General features: G+C 36.7%; 1 protein-coding gene across 1 annotated transcript in view; it reads right to left on the bottom strand.

Annotated features, from left to right (window-relative positions):
* LOC135141776 (metabotropic glycine receptor) overlaps nt 1–26,558 on the bottom strand; it is a 177,984-nt gene that overhangs the window by 13,121 nt on the left and 138,305 nt on the right. The window contains exons 3-6 of the mRNA XM_064073207.1: nt 20,082–20,205; nt 9,373–9,516; nt 6,631–6,831; nt 66–134 (exon numbers count right to left, since the gene is read on the bottom strand). Of these exons, the coding sequence (XP_063929277.1) occupies nt 66–134; nt 6,631–6,831; nt 9,373–9,516; nt 20,082–20,205 (538 nt within the window). The remainder of the gene's footprint in view (nt 1–65; nt 135–6,630; nt 6,832–9,372; nt 9,517–20,081; nt 20,206–26,558) is intronic.

The following is a 26,558-nucleotide window of genomic DNA, read 5'->3' as shown; positions in this document are numbered from 1 at the left end:
TCTAAGCTATTACAAAATAAATCAAAGTTATCTGCATCAAAACCACAAAATAAGCTTTTACATACCGTACAATATATAAGGAAAGCTCCCAAAGTTATAAAGCACAGCAGAACAGGGCTAGCGGCACGTACAACCTGAAATAAGACAAACGAGAATGTAATATTTATTTTTTTTACGTTTTTTAATTTCGCTTTTGGAAGCTGACTAAACTCTACGTGATAACAAACCAAAGTCAAACTTTCCCAATTTATTAAAACGCTGACAGAAGCCTGTTTTACCCTCAAACGCAAATTCATTTTAGAAATGAATATATAATTCTCGCAGTGCTATATTATTAATAGCAGAGACAATCAGATGACCACCTTTTCACGGATATATTTCGTAAAACAATAAAGTTATAATTAAAATCACAATTTAAATATCCCACACAATAACAATAAATACTTATAAGCCAAGCGATTCAACTTTCATGAAAGCAACTAGAATCACGAATACATTTATGTTGAAAAAAAAAGATCAGTGTAATCCACCAAAACCAATTTAAATGCATGCATAAAAAAATAGAGTGATATTCTGAGAAAACGGTTCATGTAATTTACATTATTCAATTCTCGTGTGGAACAAGTTGCTAAATAAAGTTTCTGCGTCTGATAACTGTGACAAATTTTAAATAATTCTGTGTCAATTGACAAGTGTGTAAATATTGGAGTAGTCAAACGACCAAGCAAATATTATCTGGTTCGTCAGCTATATCACTTCCAGTTTTTCCGATGCAACATGTAAAATGTACAAAGCCGTTACTTTGAATGTTTAACCATAACAGTGGACCCAAATAAAACAACGCTTATCCTGTATGCAAAGTCCTTTTAGTCAATATCCTAAAAGAGACGGACGAATAAATAGTAAAATGGCTGGAATTGTGCACCGCATAAAGAGCGACTGCTCTTTTAGAGATGGAAAACTAGAACCATATATGTAAATCGCTACAAAATCGGAACGAATGTCGTTTAGAAATAACATGAATATGTTTTGATCTCAGGATAAAATTAAAGAATCGATGAATTGTCCACTTCCAAAATGCTCTCAAAGATACGTATCTTGAATTTTTCTTGGAGATAAATTAGTTTTCGTTCTCCGACAATGTAATCTTTGTTCCCCTATAACTCGATAAGGAAGCTGAACCGGACATAAGTGCTTCGACACATTTAACTTTTCTGGCTTTTCGACACTTTGGCTCAATTCAATATGTTTACACGTCATAAAATGCATTGAATAGTAGTCTACAATATACTCGCTTTAAACACGCTTCATACGTTAAAACTTTCGCACCTAGAGGGTTAAAGTGGATAGACAGACACAAATGCACAAAGCTTCAAATGCAACCACACGTATCCCAGTCTCGTCGCGTCAACTTTTACAATATGACATATACATTTCTAGAGCTACATCAAGTTACACATATTTAGTTTTATTATTATTTTCTTCACCAAGTCACAAACTTAGTACTACTCTGATCTAACCTGAGTGGATGTAACTTATCCTTTTTAGCATCATCAATCTATTAGAAAAATTTACTATATTGATTTTTAAGGTAACTAAAGATTGAAATTTTACTTGTGTGTTGGTTGATTGTGTTTGGAATGTCAGTGTTTTGCGAAAAGAAGTTACAACAACTCCATTCATTCTACACTTCCTCACGTAAATTAGCCGGCAGACTATTTAAACCTATTAGATGTTGAAGCAAAACAAAAGTAAAGAACGTTGAAAAGTTTCAATTACGCTTACACAAACTCTTGTCTAGTTTCCTATGAGAATGGCGTCTATAAACACAACAAAAAAAACAAACAAATCTAAAATTTAGTAAGTTGAAATCGCCGTGTTTGTAACTGCCAATGCGAACATGTTGGGCAAGTTAATTTGGAAATGCTATTGTCGTTACACGTTAGAGGATCTTAGGGAAATAAGTTGAAGGTCTTCGGAGAGCGACTTGAGAAAACCACTACTAAATCCCTTGGGCGATAATACAATAAAAGTTCGTGTTGTCAATGAAAAGACGAATAGAGCTTCATTCCACTGATATGAACTTGAAGTTGTACTGAAATGCACTGTTTAATCGATGAGCGCTTGTGCATTTCGCATCTGTTTGAACAAACTTTAATTATTTCGCCAATAAGGAAATATTTGCGTACCTTCAATAAAAATTAATTAGCAGAGTTGAGAGAGAAAAAGTGCAAGCAGATTTGTTGATTTTAGTATAAATTGCTGCTCTCAAGTCTAAAACGTTCATTGCAATTGTTGTTTCAAGTGGAAGTGTCAATATTATTTTAAAAACCTAATTTTATCGTCTGAATTATTTAAGATATTGTAGGGAACGAGCTGTTAATTTAATTGGAACAGCTTGACTTACAACGGTTTAGGTCTACAATCGAAGCACTGAGATGAGCAGACGCTTTTATCTCAAATTATCTTAATCAAAAGTAGCTTGCGAAAATGTGTATTAGAAAGACTCCATTCCAGTTTTGCAGCGAAGTGCACCAGGAATATCGTCTTCTAATTAATATAAAATGAGTTCACTTAACGCGATGGAGTTTTAGACGCAACTATTTTCATTTACGTACCGACTAGAAATTTCTTTCAGAAATTTAATATGTTACATTTTGCTATTTTATTAGAATAATAATGGTTAATTAGGAAGTTCCTGCTAAAATCGGTCAGTTGAGAAGCCATAGTTAAATTGAAAGAGTTACAGCGGATCCTAGGGCTCAAAAGTGTGTGTGCATTATTGGCTACTTACAGCTATTCTAGATTAAATGATTCTAACGATTAGATTCACCGTTACGCAACAACAGAAAATGTAAAGAGTAACATCCTGAAGAATTTCATTTGAGAACTTTAACAGAGACATGAACGTCTGAGTTGGCTTCAGGATGAAAAGACAAAATTATCGACAATAATGCTACACCGAAAAAGATTAATAAATCACCAAACAATGTAAGAATGACCTGAAGGCATAATTGATAAAGAAATAGAAATAAGTGAATAAAAAAACGAAATAACAAATTTACTGAAAGATCAGTAGAATTAAATAACAGACAGAATCGACAATTGAATGATTATCTTAGAGCCACGAAATTAACTGGATCTTCTTTGAACAGCCCTGAGTAACGCAGATTTAAAGTCCGCCATGATGGCGTAATCTCGTGTTCTATTTGAATATTTTCTTTTGGCCGCTTTTTTAGCAAATGGCAGCACCTAGAAGACCCTTCTCAGAGCCTTGATTCATCTGAGCATCGGTACTTTAATTTCCTTTCTGTCCCATCAGGTATCCAGTTAGTACAACTTTTTTGTTCTGCTCTGCTAAATCCTGTATTTGATAGTGACATTTCCAAATACGCTTCAATGTGTCCCTACTATAGTCCAAATACAACGGGAATTTTGCTATCGTCCTCCTTCATGAAGATGGAGCTGGTTTTTCTCTATCACTCAGTCCAATGCATTACTCTGGGTGCCAAACCAAAATGCTTCGTCTGACTTGTTACGTGAGTCCTCTACGAAAGCCTATAGTGTAGACAAATACCTAGATGACTTTTCTGTACACCCGTAGCTACATGACGAAATTTGCTTTCTATAAGCATTGCTATATCATCAGCATACTCCAGGTTCCATAAAACGGTGATAACCTCTCCCCTGCGGACAACCCTGCGTAGTAGCATACCAAGCGTAGTAGTACCAAGTGAGTAAGTTCCACCTTCCAGCTCCTCCTCTGTCGCCGTGACGACTGAATGCAGGTCAGATCAGATCATGTCAGGTCCCATACGCAGAGATGGAAAATGATATATGGAGTAAGGCATACCAGATTGTTACAAAGAGATTTGGGATTAAAAGAAGAGGATACCTAGGGACGAAAGAGCAAATAGAGATCGCGAAGCTAGAAATCAGAGACCGACTGGAGATATCCCCGAATTCACCCTAGAAGAATTAATCAATGCCACAAGTAAACTTAAAAATAGAAAAGCTCCTGGACTAGATCAGATAGTAAACGAAGTCCTGGGAGTGGTAATAAACGAGACTCCAGAGAAGAGGGCGAAAGTTGGCAAATGGAGTTTCTCAGAAAGGCAGTACGGGGTCAGGAAACATAAATCGACCACAAATGCCGTCACTAAGGATAATTAAGGCTTTAGAGACACGTGGGGTATCGGCATACCTAATTAGGATGGTCGAAAGTTACTTCCAGAACAGGATGTTGGCCGTTGGGGAAGAGCGAAGCGAAATGGTACTGGGTAGGGGTGTTCCTCAGGGCTACGTGCTGGATCCTCTACTCTGGAACTTATTCTATGATGGAATATTGAGCTTAAGAATGCCACGTGAGAGGAGTGTGGATGGACAAAGACCTCAAGATGGTGCAGCATGTCACAAAAGAGTGCAGGACTGGATCGAGAGTGGGAAGGTTCGGGAACAGACATGCAAGTACTGTGGAGGGATAGACAGTAGACAATTTTAGTAAGGTCGTTAAAGAAGGGAGGTAGGTACACATTAAGGAAATAATCGGAAAAATAATGATGCAGCAGGTAAAGGAAGAAGGACAAGAGATATGATGGCGGGTGACCCGAAGCCCAAAACGATGATATGCCCCAAGCGATTCCGTGGTTTTTCCTAGAGGGCAAGACGGACACAGAAGGGTTTTGGTGCAGTAAAAATGCCACTGTCCCCCTTGCAACTGAACATCTTCGCGCAGGGACCCTTTTGAATATTGGCCCTCCCCCAGGAGTTAAAAAACGGTCAGGTCAGGTCAGGTTGTTTTCTGAACCTCCTCGTTAGACTGGTGGTGTCTATTTTCCTGTGTCGTATTGTAGACTGAATTCTTCTTGAGCCCTGTTATAGAACCATCAAGAATTGGATGATTTGTCAAGTAAGGCCCTATCTAATAACTTCCTTGTTTTAACCTAACGAGGAAAGAGTTCCACCGCCCGAAGGTTCTAGGGCTTCCTCGAAGGAACGAAGCTTTTCACTACCCCCTTGAGTCCAACACCACTCTACTAGGGTTTGGAGGCCCATTCTGACGTTCCAGGTTTTGTCGACCGAAGGAAGGCACTGGTGATCTTTCACCAGAGCCTCTTTTCCTTGCTCGCGGAGGTGAGGTCGGCATTCGCTGGTCCGTGAGTACCGTACGATCCCGTTCCACCTATAGAGTAGCGTCCCTTAGAGGTTCAATGGCCCTCGCCTCTTATACAGATAAGACGAAGTCACAACCTTCAGAGCCTAAGCCAATCCAGTTGAAGTGGGCACCACCAGCCCGACACACCAGTAGGCTGACCGATTTGGTGGGCCTCCCTCAGAACTCTCTTTGTAAAAATAACACCATGGGTAGACGGAAGTTGATATAGAGAAGAAAGGTTGTATGTTCTACACGGTAACTGTAGTGGAACGGTCATACTGGTCTTCTTACGTCCCCCATATTGAGGTATCGCTTACCAGTCCCGGTCACGAACCAGGCCACCAGGGGGCACAGTACCCATGTTTCGCATACCCTAACAACGCACTAATCAGATAGGACTAGAAAAGATTACTGAATGGTCAGTAGTAACTAAGCTTTCAGTAATAAATAGTAGATATAGAGCCCTTGTTTTACTTTTCATATCTCTTAATATTTGTCAGTGGTAATCCAATTCTCTTTTCTGTTACGTGTTCTAAATGCCTTTGATTGCACATGAATAATTTAAAATTATGCGAGTTTATACTTTTCTCGGCTATTTTACTTTGTACAAATGGCGTTTGTTGTAAAAATAATTATAAAATAGAATGAAATGAGACAGTTATTTAAGTTTTAATTTCTCTCATACTTTACAGTTTACAGTGAAAAGGAGGACTGGAAAAATGCATCCATTTGTAAAGCGCTGTAAACATGAAACCCTCACTTAAAACACCTGAAATTAGATCAATTATGTTAACTCCTAATAAATTGTTCTGTTTGTTTTATAAGTAACAGTTCGAAATATATCGGTAAATCAGGCTATAAATATGAATCTTAGTAGTATTCGCATGCTGGATTTGGCAGACTTTACGTATTTGTCCATGTATGAGTGACCCTTTTGTGTGCGTGGTATGGCAATGTTTATTACTATGATAGAAGTGATAAGAAATGCGTTATGGTATGTGTCTATGAATTCTTTCGTTCTATATTTCAGCATGAAGAAAATGGCGCATGTTAAATCATGCGTACAAAAAAGATCCAACTTAATTTCCTAGAAACGACATATCCAGTCAATTGTGCGGAAGGTCAAAGAAAGTCCATTGGAAACTTAGCTTTCGAAATAATATAAATTGTAGGTAATTTAACAAAGCTTTACTGTCATATCAGAAAGACGCACACCTTAATATATCAATCTGAAAGAATTTCTCCGAAAATAATTTCTTTTCGAGGATTTAAAAGAACAGGTCTAAAGCGCAATATTTCAGACACACAAATCATACTTCATTTAGCGGAAAGATTCGGTCGCACATAAGCTGCTTCTGCTATTGTGGGGTAAATCTTACATAAAAAAGTGTTGATTATGACAAATTGACCCTTGACACCTCGAGATTTATAAGTTTGTTTTCTTGTTCTTTCTGTAATTATTTTAGGAGAGTTACCTTCACGTTTCCGTATTTCCAGGTGAAAATGACGACAATGGGTAAGCAGCAGATGATGACACACGAAAGGACAAGAATCACCGTCCGCATTACCCAGTTGAGAGAAACCACACATGGTCGGTCGTCCTCGCAGTATTCGCATCCTTCGGCGCAGGAGAGACATTCGAAAATGCCAAGTTTTGCGTACTGACTGGTTTCACCCTGTTGAATAATACAAAGACACTTTAGTGGAAAATAATGTAAAATAAATCTCACACTACGCAGTTTTAGTGTTCCAAGATTTACTAGAATATTATTCACGATATTTACATATTTATTAATACGTCCCGGTTCAGATTAATGGAAAGTTGGGTTTGAATGATAGGACACTTGTGGCACTGCAAACTTTTATTCCTTTTCATGTCTGAATCGGTGAAATTAGCTTGCAGTCGACTGCCTTAATTGCAACACTTGATTTAATAAAAGGACCGGAGGTACAGATAAATCTTTATTTTACTGTTTAGTGTAGCCGTAATGAACTGGACGACACATGAAAGCAACTAACGAACTGAAACAAATATTAGTTTGCTGAACGGAAGATTCAAACTTTCGTCACTTTTTCATCGATACATGTACGTTGCAAAGTTTCGCACTAAATCAGACTATCTACCTCCGTATCTAAATCAATAATGCTAATTCCGGTTATCGTAGAAATCGAGAGTCAAACAATTTAGTTATATCTTCCGAATTAATATGGAATTTAGTAACTGGGGTGATTTATTGACCTTTGTCCAAGTTTTTATCGTACCACAATCGATACTCGCACACACTCCACTTTAATAAACTCATGTAATATTTATGTTAATTTTACTACACAATGTGGCGCATCTCACAGCGATGTGTGTAAACAATAAGAGATAACTCAAATTAAAACAAGTTTCATTATTCACATTTCGTTTTTGTTCAACGCATGTTTTCAAACACGGAGAGGGTTTATGTCGTTAAACACTATATTTTCATTTCAGGTTTTCTAAAATGTCTTGCAATACACAGTTGTTAACTCCTCCATCTATAAATTATTGTTATAAAAGAAGTAGGTCACTTCGGTGTGCTGCAAGCTATCGCAACAAGCTTAGCTGGTGTTTTAGAAAGAGGACTAGGACCAGAGGAGTGTTCCGCAATATCATAATTGCTTTTGTGTATCTAACGGTGGGGGATGCAGGAATACGGCGTACGTTACAGTCTATGGTTGTCTACTCAGAGAGAAAATAAGTCATAATTTAAGGCACGTCTACGAACTACGAATTAGTTTACCTACTGGGTATTACAATACAGGTAGAGGAGATATCCTATTTTGATTCCTAAAATGCTCCTTCCGTGGGCCACCTGTGCCAAAAAAATTGTTACGGTAAGCCCACCGCTATCATCAGACACTCTACAAATAATACCACAAATAATCGAACCAAGAATTTTAGGAGATTTATCGCAATATGGAGATGTCCAAAAAATCATACCATGATAGCTGCATCATGGTATGATTTTGATCAGTACACGTCGATGGTCAAGTCATCAATGAAAACAGCCAAAGAACTGCGAAGTTCTCGGGCAAGATCAGCTATACAAACGATGAATATTAAGGGGACTAAAACCGTTCCTTGTGGAACCCGCCTAGAACCTTGTGTGGGTTACTAAGGACCCACTACCGTATGTTCAAATTCTTTAGACCAGTCATTGAGGCAAGGGAGAAGATTCGTGACTAGACAAGAAGTAGCTTCACACCTTAGACTGATGCGACAACATTTCCGGGGTCAAGTTGGCCACTTCTGTTAAAAATAACTTTGACTGTTTTTCTCTGTTGATTAAACTCTCTAAGAGTTAACAATTTAAATATCCAAGAAAATTTATAAACCGCTGGGTTGTTTAATCGTAATCTATGTTTTTGATTACAGTATGTACATTTAATTGCGTCCCTCGGTTTTCCATTTAATCTTAAACGTATATTTGATATTTCACGGTAATTTCGAACGATATTAGCTCCTCGTCAGCAATGAGGAGAACGTATACGTAATATAACTCATTAACTCATTTTGACTCAACGACTTTCAATGCCAATTTATATTTGCCATTAATTCATTTCCGAGTGAACTACAACGCCAAAAGAACAAACTTCAGCGTGGAAACTCTAATACTGTGTTTAATTTTAGCCACGAATGAGCAGAAAATAAATTGATAGAATGATTTCGCTCCCCACGAATAGTTTCAGTGGGGATTATAGAGTGCCTGCTCTTATGACGCTGTTGAAATAGGATCGGCATTCTACGTTAAATTTTAATTTTTTTGGTAATGAACTCGTCGTAGAAGTTAAACAGTTGGTGTAGTAGGTGAGTTGAATCTGAGAACAGTGTCTGTCCTGATGTTTCACAACGTGGCAAAAACCTATTATTACGTGCTAATTTATGAAAAAGTGCTTTGTAAGGTTTATTTATGTATAAGTACGTCTAAATTGGATGCATGTTCGCTGTTTTTGTACGTTATTGATTTCTAGAGTTTCATTGGGGATTGAGTATGTTAATTAAACTACGCTATGCTGCTTGGGCAGTGTATCATCAAGAAACGCTTGCGGCAAACTTCTGTAAACAAATATCAATTTCGGCAGTATCGATATGTGAAGTTGGGCAGATAACATGTCGAAATCTCGCACTGTCAAATTTCGGATAAACAAACAAAGCCAATATTTTACAGCATCACCAGCAAAATCCTCACCATCATGAGCTTTTCATATTCCTCTTCGATTACCGTTCCATTATAGTAGCGCCTTTCTGCTTTGGTGTCCGGGAAGAAAAAACCACGTTTGCAAACGCACTTGTAGCTGCCTCGCCTGAAGCCCAATCCAGATAGCGGCACACACTGAAATAAATTTTTGCTAGTTATCTTGTTCAAACATTTATTTTTTCAACAATTCGGCACATGCATACGAATAACCTTAAAGTCCGCATCTGAGTTCCAAAGTCGACAGGATATATGAAAAATGTCACCCTTTATTTCCGAGCTTTACTTTCTAAATTGAAAACGGCCAGAAGCGAATTTATCATTAATTCAACGGTCTGAACGTGTTTCATTCATTCGTTAGAGTAATTATGTAGTTATTTATTTAACATTGAAATACGCAGAACCGAACCGTAAACTACTATTAATTAATTACATCTCCTGTTGAGGTTTTGCGGAGACGTTTTTGCTACGTTTGCTGTTTACGGTAACTAATTCTTTTGGGTGCAATGCAATTAACATGTATTTGCCATTTGTTGACGTTTTGTAACTAGGTTAATTGGTTAGCCAGTCGTACAAAAATAATTCTAATTCTGGAATCTGTTAACCAAACAAGGCTCACGCTGCTGAAAACTGAAGGACGTCCCATCTAAATTGGATTCAGAACAATTTGCCTTCACTGTTCACTACTGCTGTTTAATAATCAGCTTTCACTCCCATCGACTTGTGCTGGGTAATTATTACCAACTGTAGGGTTACGACTCCCCAAATTCTAGAAACTTTAGTTCAATAATTCCAAACAAAACGACCACGTTAAACACCTGTAATCTTATAGAAACAAAATAATTCCACTTAAAATTGACGGAAGTTAAATTCTTCCATGCAACTACAACTTGTATTTTCCTTATATATTGTAATATTGTGCATTAGTTCAATTTGTATACATTTCTTATATTGTTCTATACAAAATATCACTACTTTTGTCTCAACACTTCATAACGACGAGAATTTTAATTCTAACTCTCGAGTTTCGAGTTAATCTCATTATACTTAAGTTTTTCTGGTAGTTGTGTTTGTGAAACTTGGCTTTAACTGCATTGTTTTGTCGTAGTCAGTCCGTGGAGGAATATTCCCGGCAACTTCTGTAGAGGCAGGACGTCGTATTGTTGTGGCGAAACGAACGCTGTTACGGACTCGGTTAGATTTGTTGAAGTTGAATCCAGGCCGACTAGAGGACAAGTTTCGGAGGAGAAGGGTCCAATCTCGATAAATCTTTATTTGTTGCCGTTCGTCTTGTTGTTGTGTGTAATTGAGTCTTATCGTGTGCTGCATAATGAAGTTCTATTGACGTTAATTTTTTTCAATAAATAATTCGTTTTATTTTAGATGTATATTTGCAGTTTACTGTTTCATTTTATTGTTAATTAAATATATTGTTACAAAATAAACCCATAATGACGGATTGCATATGCTGATTTGCTGATTCCAGAAAAACCTCGACGCGGCGTTCGCGATCCATCCAGAGAAACGTGTGGGTTTAAATAGAAGCCACCGCCGGGAACGAGGATTATTCAGCCAGTTCAGTCAAGACCGAGTCCAGTTAAGTTGCACCCGAATTATTTTGTACATAATCGCTGTGCAAATTTGAGTTAGTAGGAAATAAATGATTGAGTTTTACCCACAACTTTGGTAACAAACTTTATTTTATACTATAGGGGAGAGAACAGTTCTGCCTAAATAACTTTAGGTTGCTTTTTTTATGTTACTACAAATGTCAATTGTGGCCGAATGCCACTTGTTAGCGGCTTTAACGCATCATTTGATCCACCCCACTCCACTGACACGCAACTGCGGCAATTTGTGTCATATAAATCACTGTTGAGTCAAACGTTTGCGTTGTGTTTAAGAAGTCGCGAATTGTTGTAACAAAAGAGAAAAAGAGAAAAACTAATGAACAACGGAAGCGCTATTTATAAATGCCTAGAACTTCCAACTCGCGTTTTGTTCGTCCGAGTAACACATTAAGTATGATTTATCTGTTGTCCTGAATATTTCACAGTAATTAATAGTTTAAATTTTATTTCGTTATTTTAATTAAACTATTTGCGAAATGTAGAGGTAATTCCAGATAGTTTTTTTTTTCGATTTGTGTCACATACAATACAAACAAAGTTTTCAATTAATGTGCAACGATTTAAATTCCAGTTGTAGGTCCTGAAAGTTTGCGCAAATTCATTAAAATCAACCATTCAATTTACAATTTTTTTGCAAAGCAGCAATTTGAAGATATTTCCACCGGAATCCGTTTCTAGTAATCGCTTGTTTATTTTAATAGGGATCAATAATCAATTACCCATTATTATTTTCAACCGGAAATTAAACGATGAAATTCCAATACCTAATCTGCAATTTTCATCGCAAATATGTTTTCTAAAATAGTGCGTAGGTTTAAACCATAAAGATCTTGATTTGATTCCTGCTTAGTGACAGTTTTATGTTTCTTTCCACTTATTTATGTTTTCTTTGCGACACAAGCGCCACGGATTGTGAGAATATCAGAGCGAATCGGCCGACGGTGGAACGACAACGGCGAATAGTCCCATTAAGCCGCTCATTTATGTTCTCTACAATTTTTCTTTATCGAGGCACAATACAGGCAATATACCCTCAGCCGAGCTTTCCTTCGCACCATTGTTCGCACACTGAAAGTCATACCATGACCAACTAATTCAATATTGGGGTATACAACGGAAAAACGAATTATGCCGGGCCAGTAAAACGCCAGCTCTGATTTACAGATGCCGATGAAAAGTTTCCACAAAATGTGTAACGTTTTTGTTGGGCCGCTCGTGATAGTTTTCTTGCTTGTTTTCAAAAATAAGTAACACAGAAGTTGAAATTTTGTGTTAGTAAATGTTAAAAATCGTTATTATTGTTAAGTTAATGGCATCACTTGTGAATGTAGCATTTTTTGATATTTTTGATAATGAGAAAATGTCGATAGTGGTGAGAGAATGAAGCGCATGAGACCCTTGTTTTAATTTAACTAGTTAAACCGCATTGTAACCATTGTTTGAGCTTTGTATTATGACAACAAGTTCGTCGCCGTTAATAAGGTCCTCGACACAGTTAAGATAATGGTTAGTGATTTGAGTTGATAAATGACATAATTAAAGTGATTAATCGATGTCACGACTTTGTCACTACGTAGGGGAAATAATCTACATATCTGAAATGCCCTTAGTGCAACTAAATATATTCCGCAAATTCCAACCCTTTAGCGCAATGCACAATTACATTACCGATCAGAGTCGGAGGAATTAAACGACAGCCCACTAGCGGTCCAACAAACGGATTTCCGAGAGGTGGCACATCTAGGAAAGCTATTGAAAATTAAATGGGTCTGTCTTGATGCAAAATTTATAACCCTAGTTATCATCCCCAGTATGCCATAAAAAAGTGCACTAATCGGCAATGGAATGACGGTTGTTTTCTCTGTGAGGTCAAACGTCACGTAGACAAACTTCCGACTTTTTTTGTCTACTTAATTAAAACAAAGAATCGGAGTTGTTAGATTTTTTATTAGACACCAAGAATCTATTGCCGGATCCCTTTTTTGCTTCAGAGATTGATCGCGTCTTTAGATTTCCGGTCTACTCCCTAATAATAATTGCAAGGAGCTGTTCGTGTTTTTCTAGACTAAATCCTAAAATCCCTCCTTAATTTTGTTAGATTATGTTAACTTTTCTGACATTTTTTCTTGCGTGCCAATTTATGCTTTAAATACCCCACGATTCTCCTAATTTCTTTTATCTCCACTAACAACACATAATCAATACAAATACGCAGCAACCAATAAATATTAGAGTCGACGCTTCTTTAACAAAGAAAACTCAGTTTTATGTTATACTTATAACTTGAGAAATGGGTTACGTGAAGACTGCCTTCAACTCCGACGCGCTAAAATTTTCAACCATTGTTTTTACAGGTGGAATGGTGCTGAAAAAAACATTCCGTGGTATGCATGCATGCAAAGTTTAGCAGATCCTTATTCGCTTCCGTGGACTTTCCTTCCGTCCCTATTTCCGTTTCTATTGTTCGTGAATTCCAACTGAAACGAACGTCTTTACGCACAAGGTAATAAGAAACGCGAAACTTGTATATTTCACAACGGTTACAATTTGCCTTTGAAAAACATTCCTCGAAATATATTGAGAATTCAGTTGCAAACAAAGGCAATATTGAGTCCCCTATAGCGGAATCCCTTAAGTGCGCAAATATTTAAGGTTACTACCGCAGAGATAGACCTTATTTTATTACGCCACCGACAGGTCAAAAGATCTTCCAGTTTTGTTTCGTCCCTAGATGTTGCGACGAAACCCAGGGCTCGGTGACGGTAACGGTTGGGGGTAGAAACAGATCTCCAGTATAAAAACTAAATAAGAAAACTAACTAAAAGAAACTTGTGGCAATTAAAGAAAACGAAACCCGGTCAGGGTCGTCCTGTGACCTCCCTGCGCTAGAAGGGACTGCTGCGGTTCCTGAAGAGGCGGCGTTATCGGCTCTTATCATTTTTTGCGCGCACTGGCATAACATGGAGTGCCCACCTGGGTACCAATGTAACATGGAACCCTCTTCAGGGAATGTCGACGGCGATAACGTTGGCATGCAAGAAATCAATACCTAGTACCATGGTACTATAATCGGTGAAGTCTGTTAGGGAGAGGCTACAACGAGCTTGACATAGTGCAAACTCTTTGCGTGTTTCTCGGCGCGCAGGAACAATCTCAACAGAATTCCAGAGTTTGAGCATTACTGCGCATCGGATCCGATGCGCAATAATGCTCAAACTCGTCCAAACTTAGCGGCGGGCGTAGAGAGGTGGAGGGTACTGTCTGTCCCGAAAAAGTATTCACTTTTCATTAGTCGTTTCAAGCAGGTACATCTCTCAGTTGTGCGTACTAATACCTAGAAGTTTGGGTTTAGCGAACACGGTCAACGTATTTAGGACGGTGTTGCAACCGATCGCTTTAACCGAGCACTACCGACCGCCTGACTAGACTCCGCCTCGCGCATCTCGTCCGCCACGAGATCTTGAAACCACTATAATAGGGAGTATTTGGTAGCCATGACCTGGGTTGTCCTAGGGGCTCGGCGGGGAAGCACCTGATCAACTCACCAAAACTCCTAAGTCATTTCGGATATACTGGTGGTACTCGGGTATCAGGTACACTCACCAGGTCGTTGTTGTCATTGGGTCCTGGTCCCTTAAAACTTTTTCAGAAATACCAAAACGATTGGTTATTTCGCTATCAGTTCAACGTATTTTCGGGTAGCATCTTCAACAGCAAGTTCGGGCGAAGTTTCGAAATACTCCTGGAGTTCTTCGGTGCGTTCCAGGAAAAATTATTTTTATTGGAGAATTTTCAATTCTCTTATTTATATTATAATAGTACCGGAGATTGGGAAGGGGGATCACCTAGGCTCGGATCGCCCGTCCGCCTGTATGACGGCTTGGTGTATTACCCTCGCCAGACCTCGTCCCAGACGCTGAAGGGTAAACTGGATACGAATTATGTATGCATGTAATAGAATAATAACATACGTAAACTAGCTAGAACAACAAGGAAAATGTCCTATACGAAGGGTCTTCAAGGAATGTGCAAACATAAAGTAAGTCCTTCATTGTGGGACTAAAATTGGGCATTTTTACCGTTTTTGTAGAATTTAAACACACACAGTTATTAGAATTATTACTTTTATTATACCTAAAAAACTGTAGTAGACTGAGAGTTTAGACAATTACCGGAATCCGTAGACAGGGTCAGAAACACGTATTAGTTTAAGACAACATCCTGTCTGTGTCATCACTGCCAATCTACTTAGGAAATCGGCAATATATTGAGAAGTAAACATATTACGTGCACGTCCGTCAGTGTCTACCGCACAACTACAGCTATTACATTTTTGACGTAAAATACAGAACGTAAAAACCTTGGCTTCGCTTTGGTGCAAAACGTGTCCTACGATGCAATTTCAATTATAAATAAAGCGTTTTGCTTTATACGTGAGTAATGATTTTGTGTCAGACGCAACAGATCGTAGTGTAAAAATCTTAAAGAACTATATTGAGTTCTAGCTGAAAGCTATACAATTCGAATAGTTTATAATATATTATTTCTGAACCAGGGCAGGGAAAATCGTTGCAAAACGACCGAAAAATACATGAAACGACAAAACCCTAAAATCCCAGTTTTTAGGCATCCCAAAAGTACCTCGGGCTCTAAAGACCGCCAAAAATTGGGCACAAAAACATGAAATATTCTTTTATTTTGCCTTGTTTTTTCTTAATATACATCGCCATCTTCTCACAACAAGTAACTTAAAACATGGTAAAATGGTATACTTTTGCAAAGAAATATGGATTTTACATTTATGGGGCGGAGCCAAATTAAGATCTATATTTCCTTACACAAATTTTCTATTTTAAACAAGCTTTCAGTTTCATGTTGTGAAAATAAGTCTACACAGATTAAAACAAAAAGGCAAAATATAGGCCCGCCCACCCGCCCTGTCTCAATTGTGATGATTTTTTTTACAAAATACTTATTTTTTTTACAAAAATTAAAAACATGTTTTTGAGTATCGTGTTGTTCAAAGAATACTAAGGATTAAGAAAAAAAAAGGCAAAATATAATTTGGGTTTTGCAATTAAGCTCCTGCCAACGAATTAAAACTTTATTACTATTTAAACCAGGGCAGATATGTGTGGGGCTTAATCTTTGGCTCTATTTTTTTCTTAATATACATTGAATTCTTTGCCGTTAAATTTCGCTTCTTTGGCTTTCCGCGATTAAAAAAAATCATCACAATTGAGATCGGGTGGGTGGGCGGGGCTTATATTTGGACTTTTGTCTTATTGTACGTAGCCGTCTTTTCAGAACAAGAAACTTAAAACATGTTTAAAATGGTAAATTCTTGTAGACAAATATGGATTTTGCAATTAAGCCCCACCCATCGATCTGACAACGAATGAAAAATTTGTCACAATTGAGAATTGAAATCGGGGCTGATATGAGTGGAGCCCAATCTTTGGCTTTATTATTTTCTTAATATACATAGTATTCTTTGAACAACACGATACTCAAAAACATGTTTTTAATTCCACATAGAAAAATGAGGATTTTGCAGTTAACCTTCGCCCTATTGGCGCACGACGAATTAAAAAAATCATCACAATGGAGGTAGGGCGGGTGGGCGGGGCTTATATTTTGCCTTGTTTTTTCTTAATATACATCGCCATCTTTTCAAACAAGAAACTTAAAACATAGTAAAATGGTACACTTTTGCAAGGAAATATGAATTTTACATTTATGGGGCGGAGCCTAATTAAAATCCATATTTCCTTACACAATTTTTTTATTTTAAACAAGCTTTCAGTTTCATGTTGTGAAAATAAGTCTACACATATTGAAACAAAAAGGCAAAATATAAGGCCGCCCACCCGCCCTGTCGCAATTGTGATGATTTTTTTTATTCACCATGAACCAAGAGGGCGGATCTTAACTGCAAAATACTTATTTCTTTACAAAAAATCAAAAACATGTTTTTGAGTATCGTGTTGTTCAAAGAATACTAAGTATATTAGAAAAAAAAAAGCTAAATATAAACCCCTTCACCCACCCCATCCCAATTTTGATGATTTTTTTTAATTCTTAGAAACTTAAAGCACTTTTAAAAGGGTAAACTTTCGTAAAGAAATATGTATTTAACAATTAGGCTCCGCCCCTAGGTCTGTCAAGGAATGAAAACTTCATGACTATTTAGATCAGGGCTTAATCTTTGGATTTAATTTTTCCTTAATATACCTAGTATACTTTGCAATTAAATCCGCTCCTTTGGCTTTCGACGATCAAAAAAAATCACCACAATTGAGATAGGGCGGGTGGGCGGGCTTATATTTTGCCTTTTGTCTTAATAAAAAAACAAGATACTTAAACATGTTTAAAATGGTAAATTCTTGTAGACAAATATGGATCTTGCAATTAAGTCCCGCCCCTCGATCTGACAACGAATGAAAAATGTGTCACAATTGAGAATTGAAATCGGGGCTGATATGGGCGGAGCCTAATCTTTGGCTTTATTTTTTTCTTAATATACATAGTATTCTTTGAACAACACGATACTCTAAAACATGTTTTTAATTTCACGTAGAGAAATAAGGATTTTGCAGTTTAACTCCCCCCTCTTGGCTCACGACGAATAAAAAAAATCATCACAATTGGGACAGGGCGGGTGGGTGGGGCTTATATTTTGCCTGGTTTTTTCTTAATATACATAGCCATCTTTTCATAACAAGAAAGTTAAAGCATGGTTAAAATGGTACACTTTTGCAAGGAAATATGAATTTTACATTTATGGGGCGGAGCCTAATTAAAATCCATATTTCCTTACACAAATTTTCTATTTTAAACAAGCTTTCAGTTTCATGTTGTGAAAATAAGTCTACACATATTAAAACAAAAAGACAAACTGTAGGCCCGCCCACCCGCCCTATCTCAATTGTAATGATTTTTTTTTATTCACCGCGAACCAGGGGGGCGAAACTTAACTGCAAATTAGTTATTTCTTTACAAAAATTAAAAACATGTTTTAGAGTATCATGTTGTTCAAAGAATACTAAGTATATTAAGAAAAAAAAATGCAAAATATAAACCCCGCCCACCCACCCCATCTCGATTGTGGTGAATTTTTTTATTTTTTGAAACTTAAAAATACGTTTAAAACGGTAAACTTTTGTAAGGAAATGTGGATTTTGCAATTAGGCTCCGCCTCTAGGTCTGCGAACGAATGAAAACTTCATTACTATTTAGATCAGGGCAGGTATGGGTGGGGCTTAATCTTTGGCTTTAATTTTGCTTAATATACACAGTATCCTTTGCAGTTAAATTTCGATCTTTTGGCTTTCGACGATCAAAAAAAAATCATCACAATTGAGATAGGGTGGGTGGGCGGTACTTATATTTGGCCTTTTTTCTTAATATACGTAGTTGTCTTTTCAGAACAAGAAACTTAAAACATGTTTAAAATGATGAATTCTTGTAGACAAATATCGATCTTGCAATTAAGCCCCGCCCATCGATCTGACAACGAATGAAAGATGTATCACAATTGGGAATTGAGATCGGGGCGGGTATGGGTGGGGCAAAATCTTTGGCTTTATTTTTTTGTTAGTATACATAGTATTCTTTGAACAACACGATACTCAAAAACATTTTTTTAATTTCACGTAGGGAAATAAGGATTTTGCAGTTAAACTCCGAGCTCTTGGCTCACGACAAATAAAAAAAATCATCACAATTGGGACAGGGCGGGTGGGCGGGGCTTATATTTTGTCTTGTTTTTTCTTAATGTTCCATATGAACAGTTTGCATATTACACTGAACAACTTTTTGTCATTATTTGTGCGATTAAGTATATTTTACACATTGAAATTCCGTAATAGGGAACTACAGAAGCAACCTAAAAAACAGGAAATTAATCATTTTGTCCCATTTATAGAGCCTTTTCTAGTTTCATCGATTATTAATTATAGGTGTAGAAAATCATCGGTTTACGTATCAGTGTTATTTTTATTGAACTATTCCTGTACCTATCAACAGTATATTGTTTGTTAAAATGTTCGTAACTGTAATACATACATACATACAATTGCAATTAACATAATTATTCTTTTATAATTTGAAACCATCGCATCATATTCAGACGGGTCTCGGGGAAGGTGACACCGATACCGACACCGACACCGACACCCACACCGACACCGACACCTTCTCAAGTTTTTCTTCTTCTTAACATTATTTTCCCTTCGCGTGACTGATTCGATCATCAACGAACGGGACTGATGGCTTTACGCCTAGACCAGTGGTTTTTCTACATTTTGAGGGTTTTTTTCACGTTTTTGGGGTATTTTAGATCGTAGGAGGTATTTTCAAAGATTTCGAGCATTTTTGCGTGATTTTTGAACAACTTCCGATGTGCCAGATGCGCTGGTTCAGAAGTAGCTATTAATACAAACCGGTTAGATAGTTAATACCGAGTGCGTTTTTAAGATGTCGTTGGAAGAGAATCATTCTCAAACAACCTAATTTTGTAGCTAATTCAGAAACAGGCGAATAAAAAGACGTTATTAGTGAGCCATAATTCAAGATGATAATGTAAAGCGGTAGCAGATTAACTACCAAAGCTGACAAGTTTCCGGCTGGTCGTTAAGCTTCATAAATTTTTGTCAGTTTCTCAGTAGCTCTCCTGTTTATTACGAGCCATTCCGCATGCGTTCAATTTAGTAGATTCGCAGAGACGGTTCTGGTAAAAAGCGAAACGCGATAGTTATAGTTAGTTTATTGAATGTATTCGTGCTCAGTGACACCGGATGGAAATTTATACCCTAAAAGCGCTCTTCATCAATGTAACAGTGAAAGGAGGCAGACAGTTTCGACTATCGACATCGACGATTAATCAGATCGCCGCATTGCTATCATTTGCAGCGAGATTCTCGCTGCAGTACGGATTTAACGCGAAAAAATTGCTCTTGCCTAGATATCTGATAGAGATAAGTTAGCGTCGAAGGCGTGAATACTAAACCCAGTGACTTGTAAATTTTAAAAATGAATGGAAAGGCATGCGGTGAAAGACATAAAACTTACTTCTGTTGTGCGCTTTTTGCATTTGTCTGAAGCGGCGAAAATATTGAGTTGTGTGCTTCCCTTAGGCAGAGGACACTGGTCGATATCGACTCGTCGCAGATCTATATCAATTCCACTAGTTCCCCTGAAATAGAGACATGCTGGTTAGAATTTGGTTTATATGGAGGTCAACGTAATGACTCATTTGAGTTAGTTGGGAATTGTGTTTTAGCATGATTGTTTCAGTGGCTGACCGGAGCTATCATCGCTGCGAATGTCACTTTATGGTCGAATAACTCGCAGTTAATGCAACTTTTAGGTGCCCCATGTCAACTCTTCTAGAGATCGTAAAATACCAGCTACACGAACATTGAAACTTAAACGACATCAAGACTTCATAATTAAGGACAAAATTGTGTCGCCGTTTTCAATTTACCTTTCCCAGGAAAGGGAATATGCTCCAAGCGATTCCTAAAGACATCATTTAAAAATAAAAAAACGACTAGCAAGAATTCTCGTCTAGTCCGTAATTTTTCAGCAATAATTTCACGATACAGAAATTAATAATGCTTCTTTGAAAAATTATTACATCTGATGTTGTGATGGTCTGACAGGGCCGGGCTCGGGTTGACTGATAAGAACAAAGAGTTGGGTGTTAAGGTGTTGATAAGAGGTGGCAGGTTAAGATGAACGAGAGAAGTGTTGACGCGTAAAATCTATGTATGTACCTGGGCACTGAGGGCATACTCATGTATCTATCTAAATATATATATAAATGTTCTGTTTCCTCTCATACAATAAACTGTTGTGTTGAATCAAATATAAAACAGTACTTATTAACCGTTCACAACAATAAAATCGGTTTTAATCGATGGTTTAAGCCTTGACTGATTCGTAAACAACATCATTTATTAATGCTTTGTGTTTATATTTTTAAAGCGGAGTAATGAACGGTTGGGCGTGTTTTCTCCCATCATACAACTTGTCGATCGCTCGACACTTAATGAAATTTTGATTCGTCAGGAATAGAGATATCAGATTGGGTTTCACTGTACACAATAACAAGAGTTTTAATTATATGCAACACGAAACAACATCTGGAAAAATAATTTGATATGACAAAAACAAATTAGGATGTGCAAGACGAAAAACACCAGTTTGTTCAATTTAGATTTGTAATTTAAAGACGAAAAAAAGATTCAATAAGGTAGGATCGAGTTTCTGTATGTATAAAGTTTCAAAGAAAATAATACTAATGGAAACGAGTAAGACTGTACTATGTAATATTGACGCTCCATTTTTAAAAAGTGCAGATTTCATCACTTAAATAAACAACCTTCATCCAACAAGAGCAACACAAAGTTGAGGAATTCATTTCGTATTAAGTTGATGAACCACTCTCAATATAGCGTTGCCTAGGGCTGTCTACGATCAAAAGACAATTCTACTCCACCCAGTTCAAAAAACTTAATACATTCGAGAGCACGGACTTTTTTATATTCGCATTGTGCGACTACGTTGGGACGTCATTAATACGTCGTCCGATTATTGAAGTACACAGAGCAGCAGCTTCGACAAAAGCACATTTATGCGCTTTTGATTTTATGTATAATCCCATTTGTGTAGTTTTCAAACCAATACAATAGCTCTCGTTACGTTTAATTTTTCATTTAAAACGTACACAGTGTTTGGAACGGTAATCTACTAGAAATGTTTACATAAATATTCCGTACTAGAACTTCTAAAACATTTGACATGTTCAACACAAGTGCCAGACATAAAGTTTAAAAACAAGAGAAAAATATGAGTCCGGAAGACTTGTAGCTTGGGAAGGTTTCATCAATATTAAAATTGGGTTATTTTTCCTCACGTCGACAATGTTATGCCTTTTCAAACACAAATCGAACTGAATGTAATATTTTCCGGTCCGATCCGCGAAAGTGAGGATAAGTGTTATTACACCTTAATACACCAGCCACATTAGACTGGACATCCATAAATTAGTCCTGAAAAGACGTATTACATCGACACCATTAGCGCAAATTCGAAAAGATAAACCATTTGAAACTGTCACCTCTGAATCCTGCTTGTGTCATTGTGATCTGGCCTTCGGTTAACCACGTTGTTAACCTCTCAGGGAAATGTAATCATTATTAATCATTTGTCGGAAATCGACAGAACCTGTTCCCATCTTCAAATAATAGAACGGCTTGCGGCGTTGTAGCACAATTTAGACCCTCAATTTTTATTTTACCTGCTTTTAATAATCACTTAAACTAAAAAACTGCAAACTAGCAAGGCTTTAAAAACTTATAACAAGAAGGCGGAATATTTATGCAAGTAATATTCAACTTTTTTATATAATTCCTAAACGTGAAATGTTTCAAACTTCATAATTCGCGCGGAGAAGCAACTGTGAAAGTTTAAAATTTTACAAGAAAAGAAAGCAAAGAACACGTTCTTATTTCGAAATACCCTTCAATTGCTAAAACAGCTCTTAAATAACAAGACAAAGTCTTTAACGAGGTGGCGCATTATCTTTAGGTAGTCAATAAAATTTCAAACAAATAAGAAAATTATAAACTTCTGTAAATACCACACACTCAAAATGTTCGAATTCAGAGTTGCCTCGTCGAAACTGCCTCGATTGCGTCTTCTTTAAAAGCCCGACTTTTACAGCGTTTCTATAAATGATTATAGGGTCGAAATAGCTCACGGAAGCGTGCCGCCTATCACTTTGTATGTATTTTACTAAATTTCCAGGACAAATACCACACGCATCTGTATAACTAGTTGCCTAAATACTTCATTTCTTATGTTATTATAAAACAAGGCTCTCGTATTGGGTCCGTATTTTTCATCATTTTATCGCTTCGAATAAATAACAAATTAAATTTTATTTATTACGAATGGCTGGATCGTGACGTAGAGAGAGCGATCTCGCGAGATTTTATTTGATTTGTTCGATATCATACTGTAGCGTCTTCAGTTGCATTCCTTGGGGAGAACGACAAGACATTTTCAGGTAGTTCAGTTTTCTTTGGGTAATTAAAACTTACAGTCACAATGGTGTGAATTGAGTAGTTTTAGGCGTGCCTATTGAGTCAGAGGACTGTAAATATAGGAGTATATTTTCCGTCGGAACTACAATCTTTCATTTTCAATGCATTAAAACTTGTTAGAAAAGTCTTCCGCCCAAAATGTGTCAACAGCCAGAACGTTCAATTTCCCATCGTATTATAACAGCACAATTTGCTATCTTTCTCGTCTCGCTTTTTTAACATCTAATCCAACGACAACGTTTTTTCGATTTATTTCGAATCAGAAAATAAAAATGAGTCGCAACGATTCATACGTCAAACAATGCATTTTTATTTTGTGGTTTTATGGTTACCTAAAGGATATGCATTAATACACATGTAGCGTACCTATTTTTCTTTACGTCTCTAGAACAGACGTAAAATTTAACGGTTTGGAATAAGCGTGAGTAATGTTGTTCCACAATCTTGCATTTTCGTTTAATAAAAGTGGTTATAATGTTCATAAACGACTATAACATTAAAGTTAAAAGAAAAACGTACGCTTGGATGTTAAAAATTTTACAGCGTGATTTATTGGTTGGTAAATTTCGATAATGCCTTGAAAAACACCAACCATTCCTTGTGTAGAGTAAGTAGAAACGGAATGATTTTATGTTGATGAAAGCGCATCCTTTTATCTGTGTCTTTATTGATTGAACTCTAACCCGATGCATCTTCCAATAACTGGAGAAGTCGCAGCCGGATAATCTACAGAGAAAGCACACTAATTTCAGATCGAACTTATTGGTCTAATTTTGTCCTCATGTTGAAATTTTCAATGAAACAGGCTCGTTCCAACTTGAGTAATCTTATTATGTTCGACTAGGCAACACTTAAGTACCTTCCGCGAACAAGAAAAACAATCATCTAGAACTGCTTTCGAGTAAAGTTTGTACTCTTATGTTTTTAACTTTAAAGTGAACTTCCCAGTGTGTAATCTATAACAAATTAAGCCCTTTTAAACCGTTTCAATAAATTCGACACAAAATCATTTTGCGTACGTTTCAGGTTATAGGGTATAGTTGTTTGAGGTAAACGTTGCAGTTTTCGAGCAAGTTATACTAAGTTGACAATAACCTAATCCCTCTTCCATCCCCAATAAACGAAAAAAAATTCCTGAAGTAGTGAGGAACGTTTGTCGTTGCGTTATTAACGTTTTACCAGGTCGCTATAAGTTCATAACAGAAGTCTGTGTAGGCGGACAAAAAACATTGCTAGAGGAGGATTCTTCGACGTGGATAAGTTTTTATTCTTTTTTTGTTTCTGTTCCAGCCTTGTTATTGAAATGCCAACGTACACAACAAGTAAAGCTGTAAACTAAGTATGAGAAATTGTAGCACAATGCCGCAACACGTGTCGTGTTAAAAAGGCCTTATTAAAGCGTATATTTGTTAGTCAATTAATGATCTCATTATAAGTTGAGTAGCTTATTTTGTTTGTTAGACAAGACGTAATTGTATCGTACAAATGGTAAAATGCTAATCAAAATTTGTTTAATCATCCCCACCAAGAATGTGATGACGTCATCTGAAAATATTCTGTTTTAAAATGATTTAAATGTGATACAATAACATACTCTTGTAGGAATCCATTTTGCGTTTCTTGGTATGCAGTATAACCTCTATAATCCGAACCCACGATTATCCGAACATCCAGTAATCCGAACGAGACTAGTCGAAGTCGATGTCTCTTTGCAAAAATGACGTACGTGTTGTATTGAATTTTCCGAATTTTTTAAAAATTGCGATATTTCAATGCACTGCATTAATTAACTAATTTTAGAAAAAAGGTTGAAGTTATCGAAGAACTGAGGCCGAAAGTGACTTCTGCGGCCCGAAATCTACAAGAAAAAGTATTTAGTTAAAGTTCGAAATTCGTCAAAAATGGGTCGAAATTTGTATGAGTGGAAAATTTAATTTTTGGAATGGTTGTCTAAAAATTCTGATTAAATGCAGAGATATGTATTCCAAGGTGCTGGTTCCAAAAATATAGCGAGTTTATGGTCACGGAGTAACATTTTCGAAAGAATCGGTACGAAATGCGAATTTTTGAAAATTTCGATATTGTAACGTTCGATTCCGGAAAAACGGTTGCAGTTATCAAAAAAACGATGCCCGAAGTGAGTTCTAGAGTACGAAATCTACAAGAAAATGTGTTTAGTTCAGTTTCGAAAATGTCAAAATTTGACAGAAATTTGAAGCAGGTGGGACCATTGAAAAATTTTCACTTTTAAATAGTCGTCTAAAAATTGCGAAAAAATTCAGGGACGTAGATATCGACATGCTGATTTCAAAAATATAGTGTGTTGAATGTCACGGGGCAACATTTTAGAAAGAATCAGTATAAAATGCGAATTTTTGAAAATTTCTAAAAATTTCGATATTTCAACGGACGATTCTAAAAAAAACGGTTGCACTTATCAAAGAAACGATGCCGGAAGTGAGTTCTAGAGCTCAAAATTTACAAGAAAATGTATTTAGCTGAGTTTCGAAAATGTCAAAATTTGGCCAAAATGTGAAATTAAAATATTCTCACTTTTAAAAAAGTTGTCTAAAAATTGCGAAAAAATTCAGGGACGTAGAGCTCGACATGCTGATTCCAAAAATATAGTGTGTTGATGGTCACGGAGCAACATTTTAGAAAGAATCGTTACGAAATGCGAATTTTTGAAAATTTCTAAAAATTTCGACATTTCAACGGACGATTCTGGAAAAACGGTTGCACTTATCAAAGGAACGATGCCGGAAGTGAGTTCTAGAGCTCAAAATCTACAAGAAAATGTGTTTGGTTGAGTTTCGAAAATGTCAAAATTTGGCTGAAATTTGAAGAAGGGGGGACCATTGAAAAATTTTCACTTTTAATAAAGTTATCTAAAAATTGCGAAAAAATTCAAGGACGTAGATCTCGACATGCTGATTCCAAATATATAGTGTGTTGATAGTCACGGGTCAACACTTTAGAAAGAGCCAGTATAAAATGCGAATTTTTGAAAATTTCTAAAAATTTCGATATTTCAACGGACGATTCTAAAAAAAACGGTTGCACTTATCAAAGAAACGATGCCGGAAGTGAGTTCTAGAGCTCAAAATCTACAAGAAAATGTGTTTAGTTGAGTTTCGAAAAGTTAAAATTTGGCCGAAATTTGAAGAAGGGAGGACCATTGAAAAATTTTCACTTTTAAAAAAGTTGTCTAAAAATTGCGAAAAAATTCAGGGACGTAGATCTCGACATGCTGATTCCAAAAATATAGCATGTTGACGGTCACGGCGGAACATTTTCGAAAGAATCGGTACGAAATGCGAATTTTTGAAAATTTCTGAAAATTTCGATATTTCAACGTTCGATTCTGGAAAAACGGTTCCACTTAACAAAGAAAGGATTACGGAAGTGAGTTCTAGAGCTCAAAATCTACAAGAAA

The sequence above is a fragment of the Zophobas morio genome, unplaced genomic scaffold (assembly GCF_036711695.1).
Source record: "Zophobas morio isolate AGI-343-1 ecotype UQ-CSIRO unplaced genomic scaffold, CSIRO_AGI_Zmor_V1 ptg000044l, whole genome shotgun sequence".
NCBI classification, from domain to species: Eukaryota; Metazoa; Arthropoda; class Insecta; order Coleoptera; family Tenebrionidae; genus Zophobas; species Zophobas morio.
The sequence above is the reverse complement of the archived record's forward strand: the minus strand, read 5'-3'. Positions and strand labels throughout refer to the sequence as shown.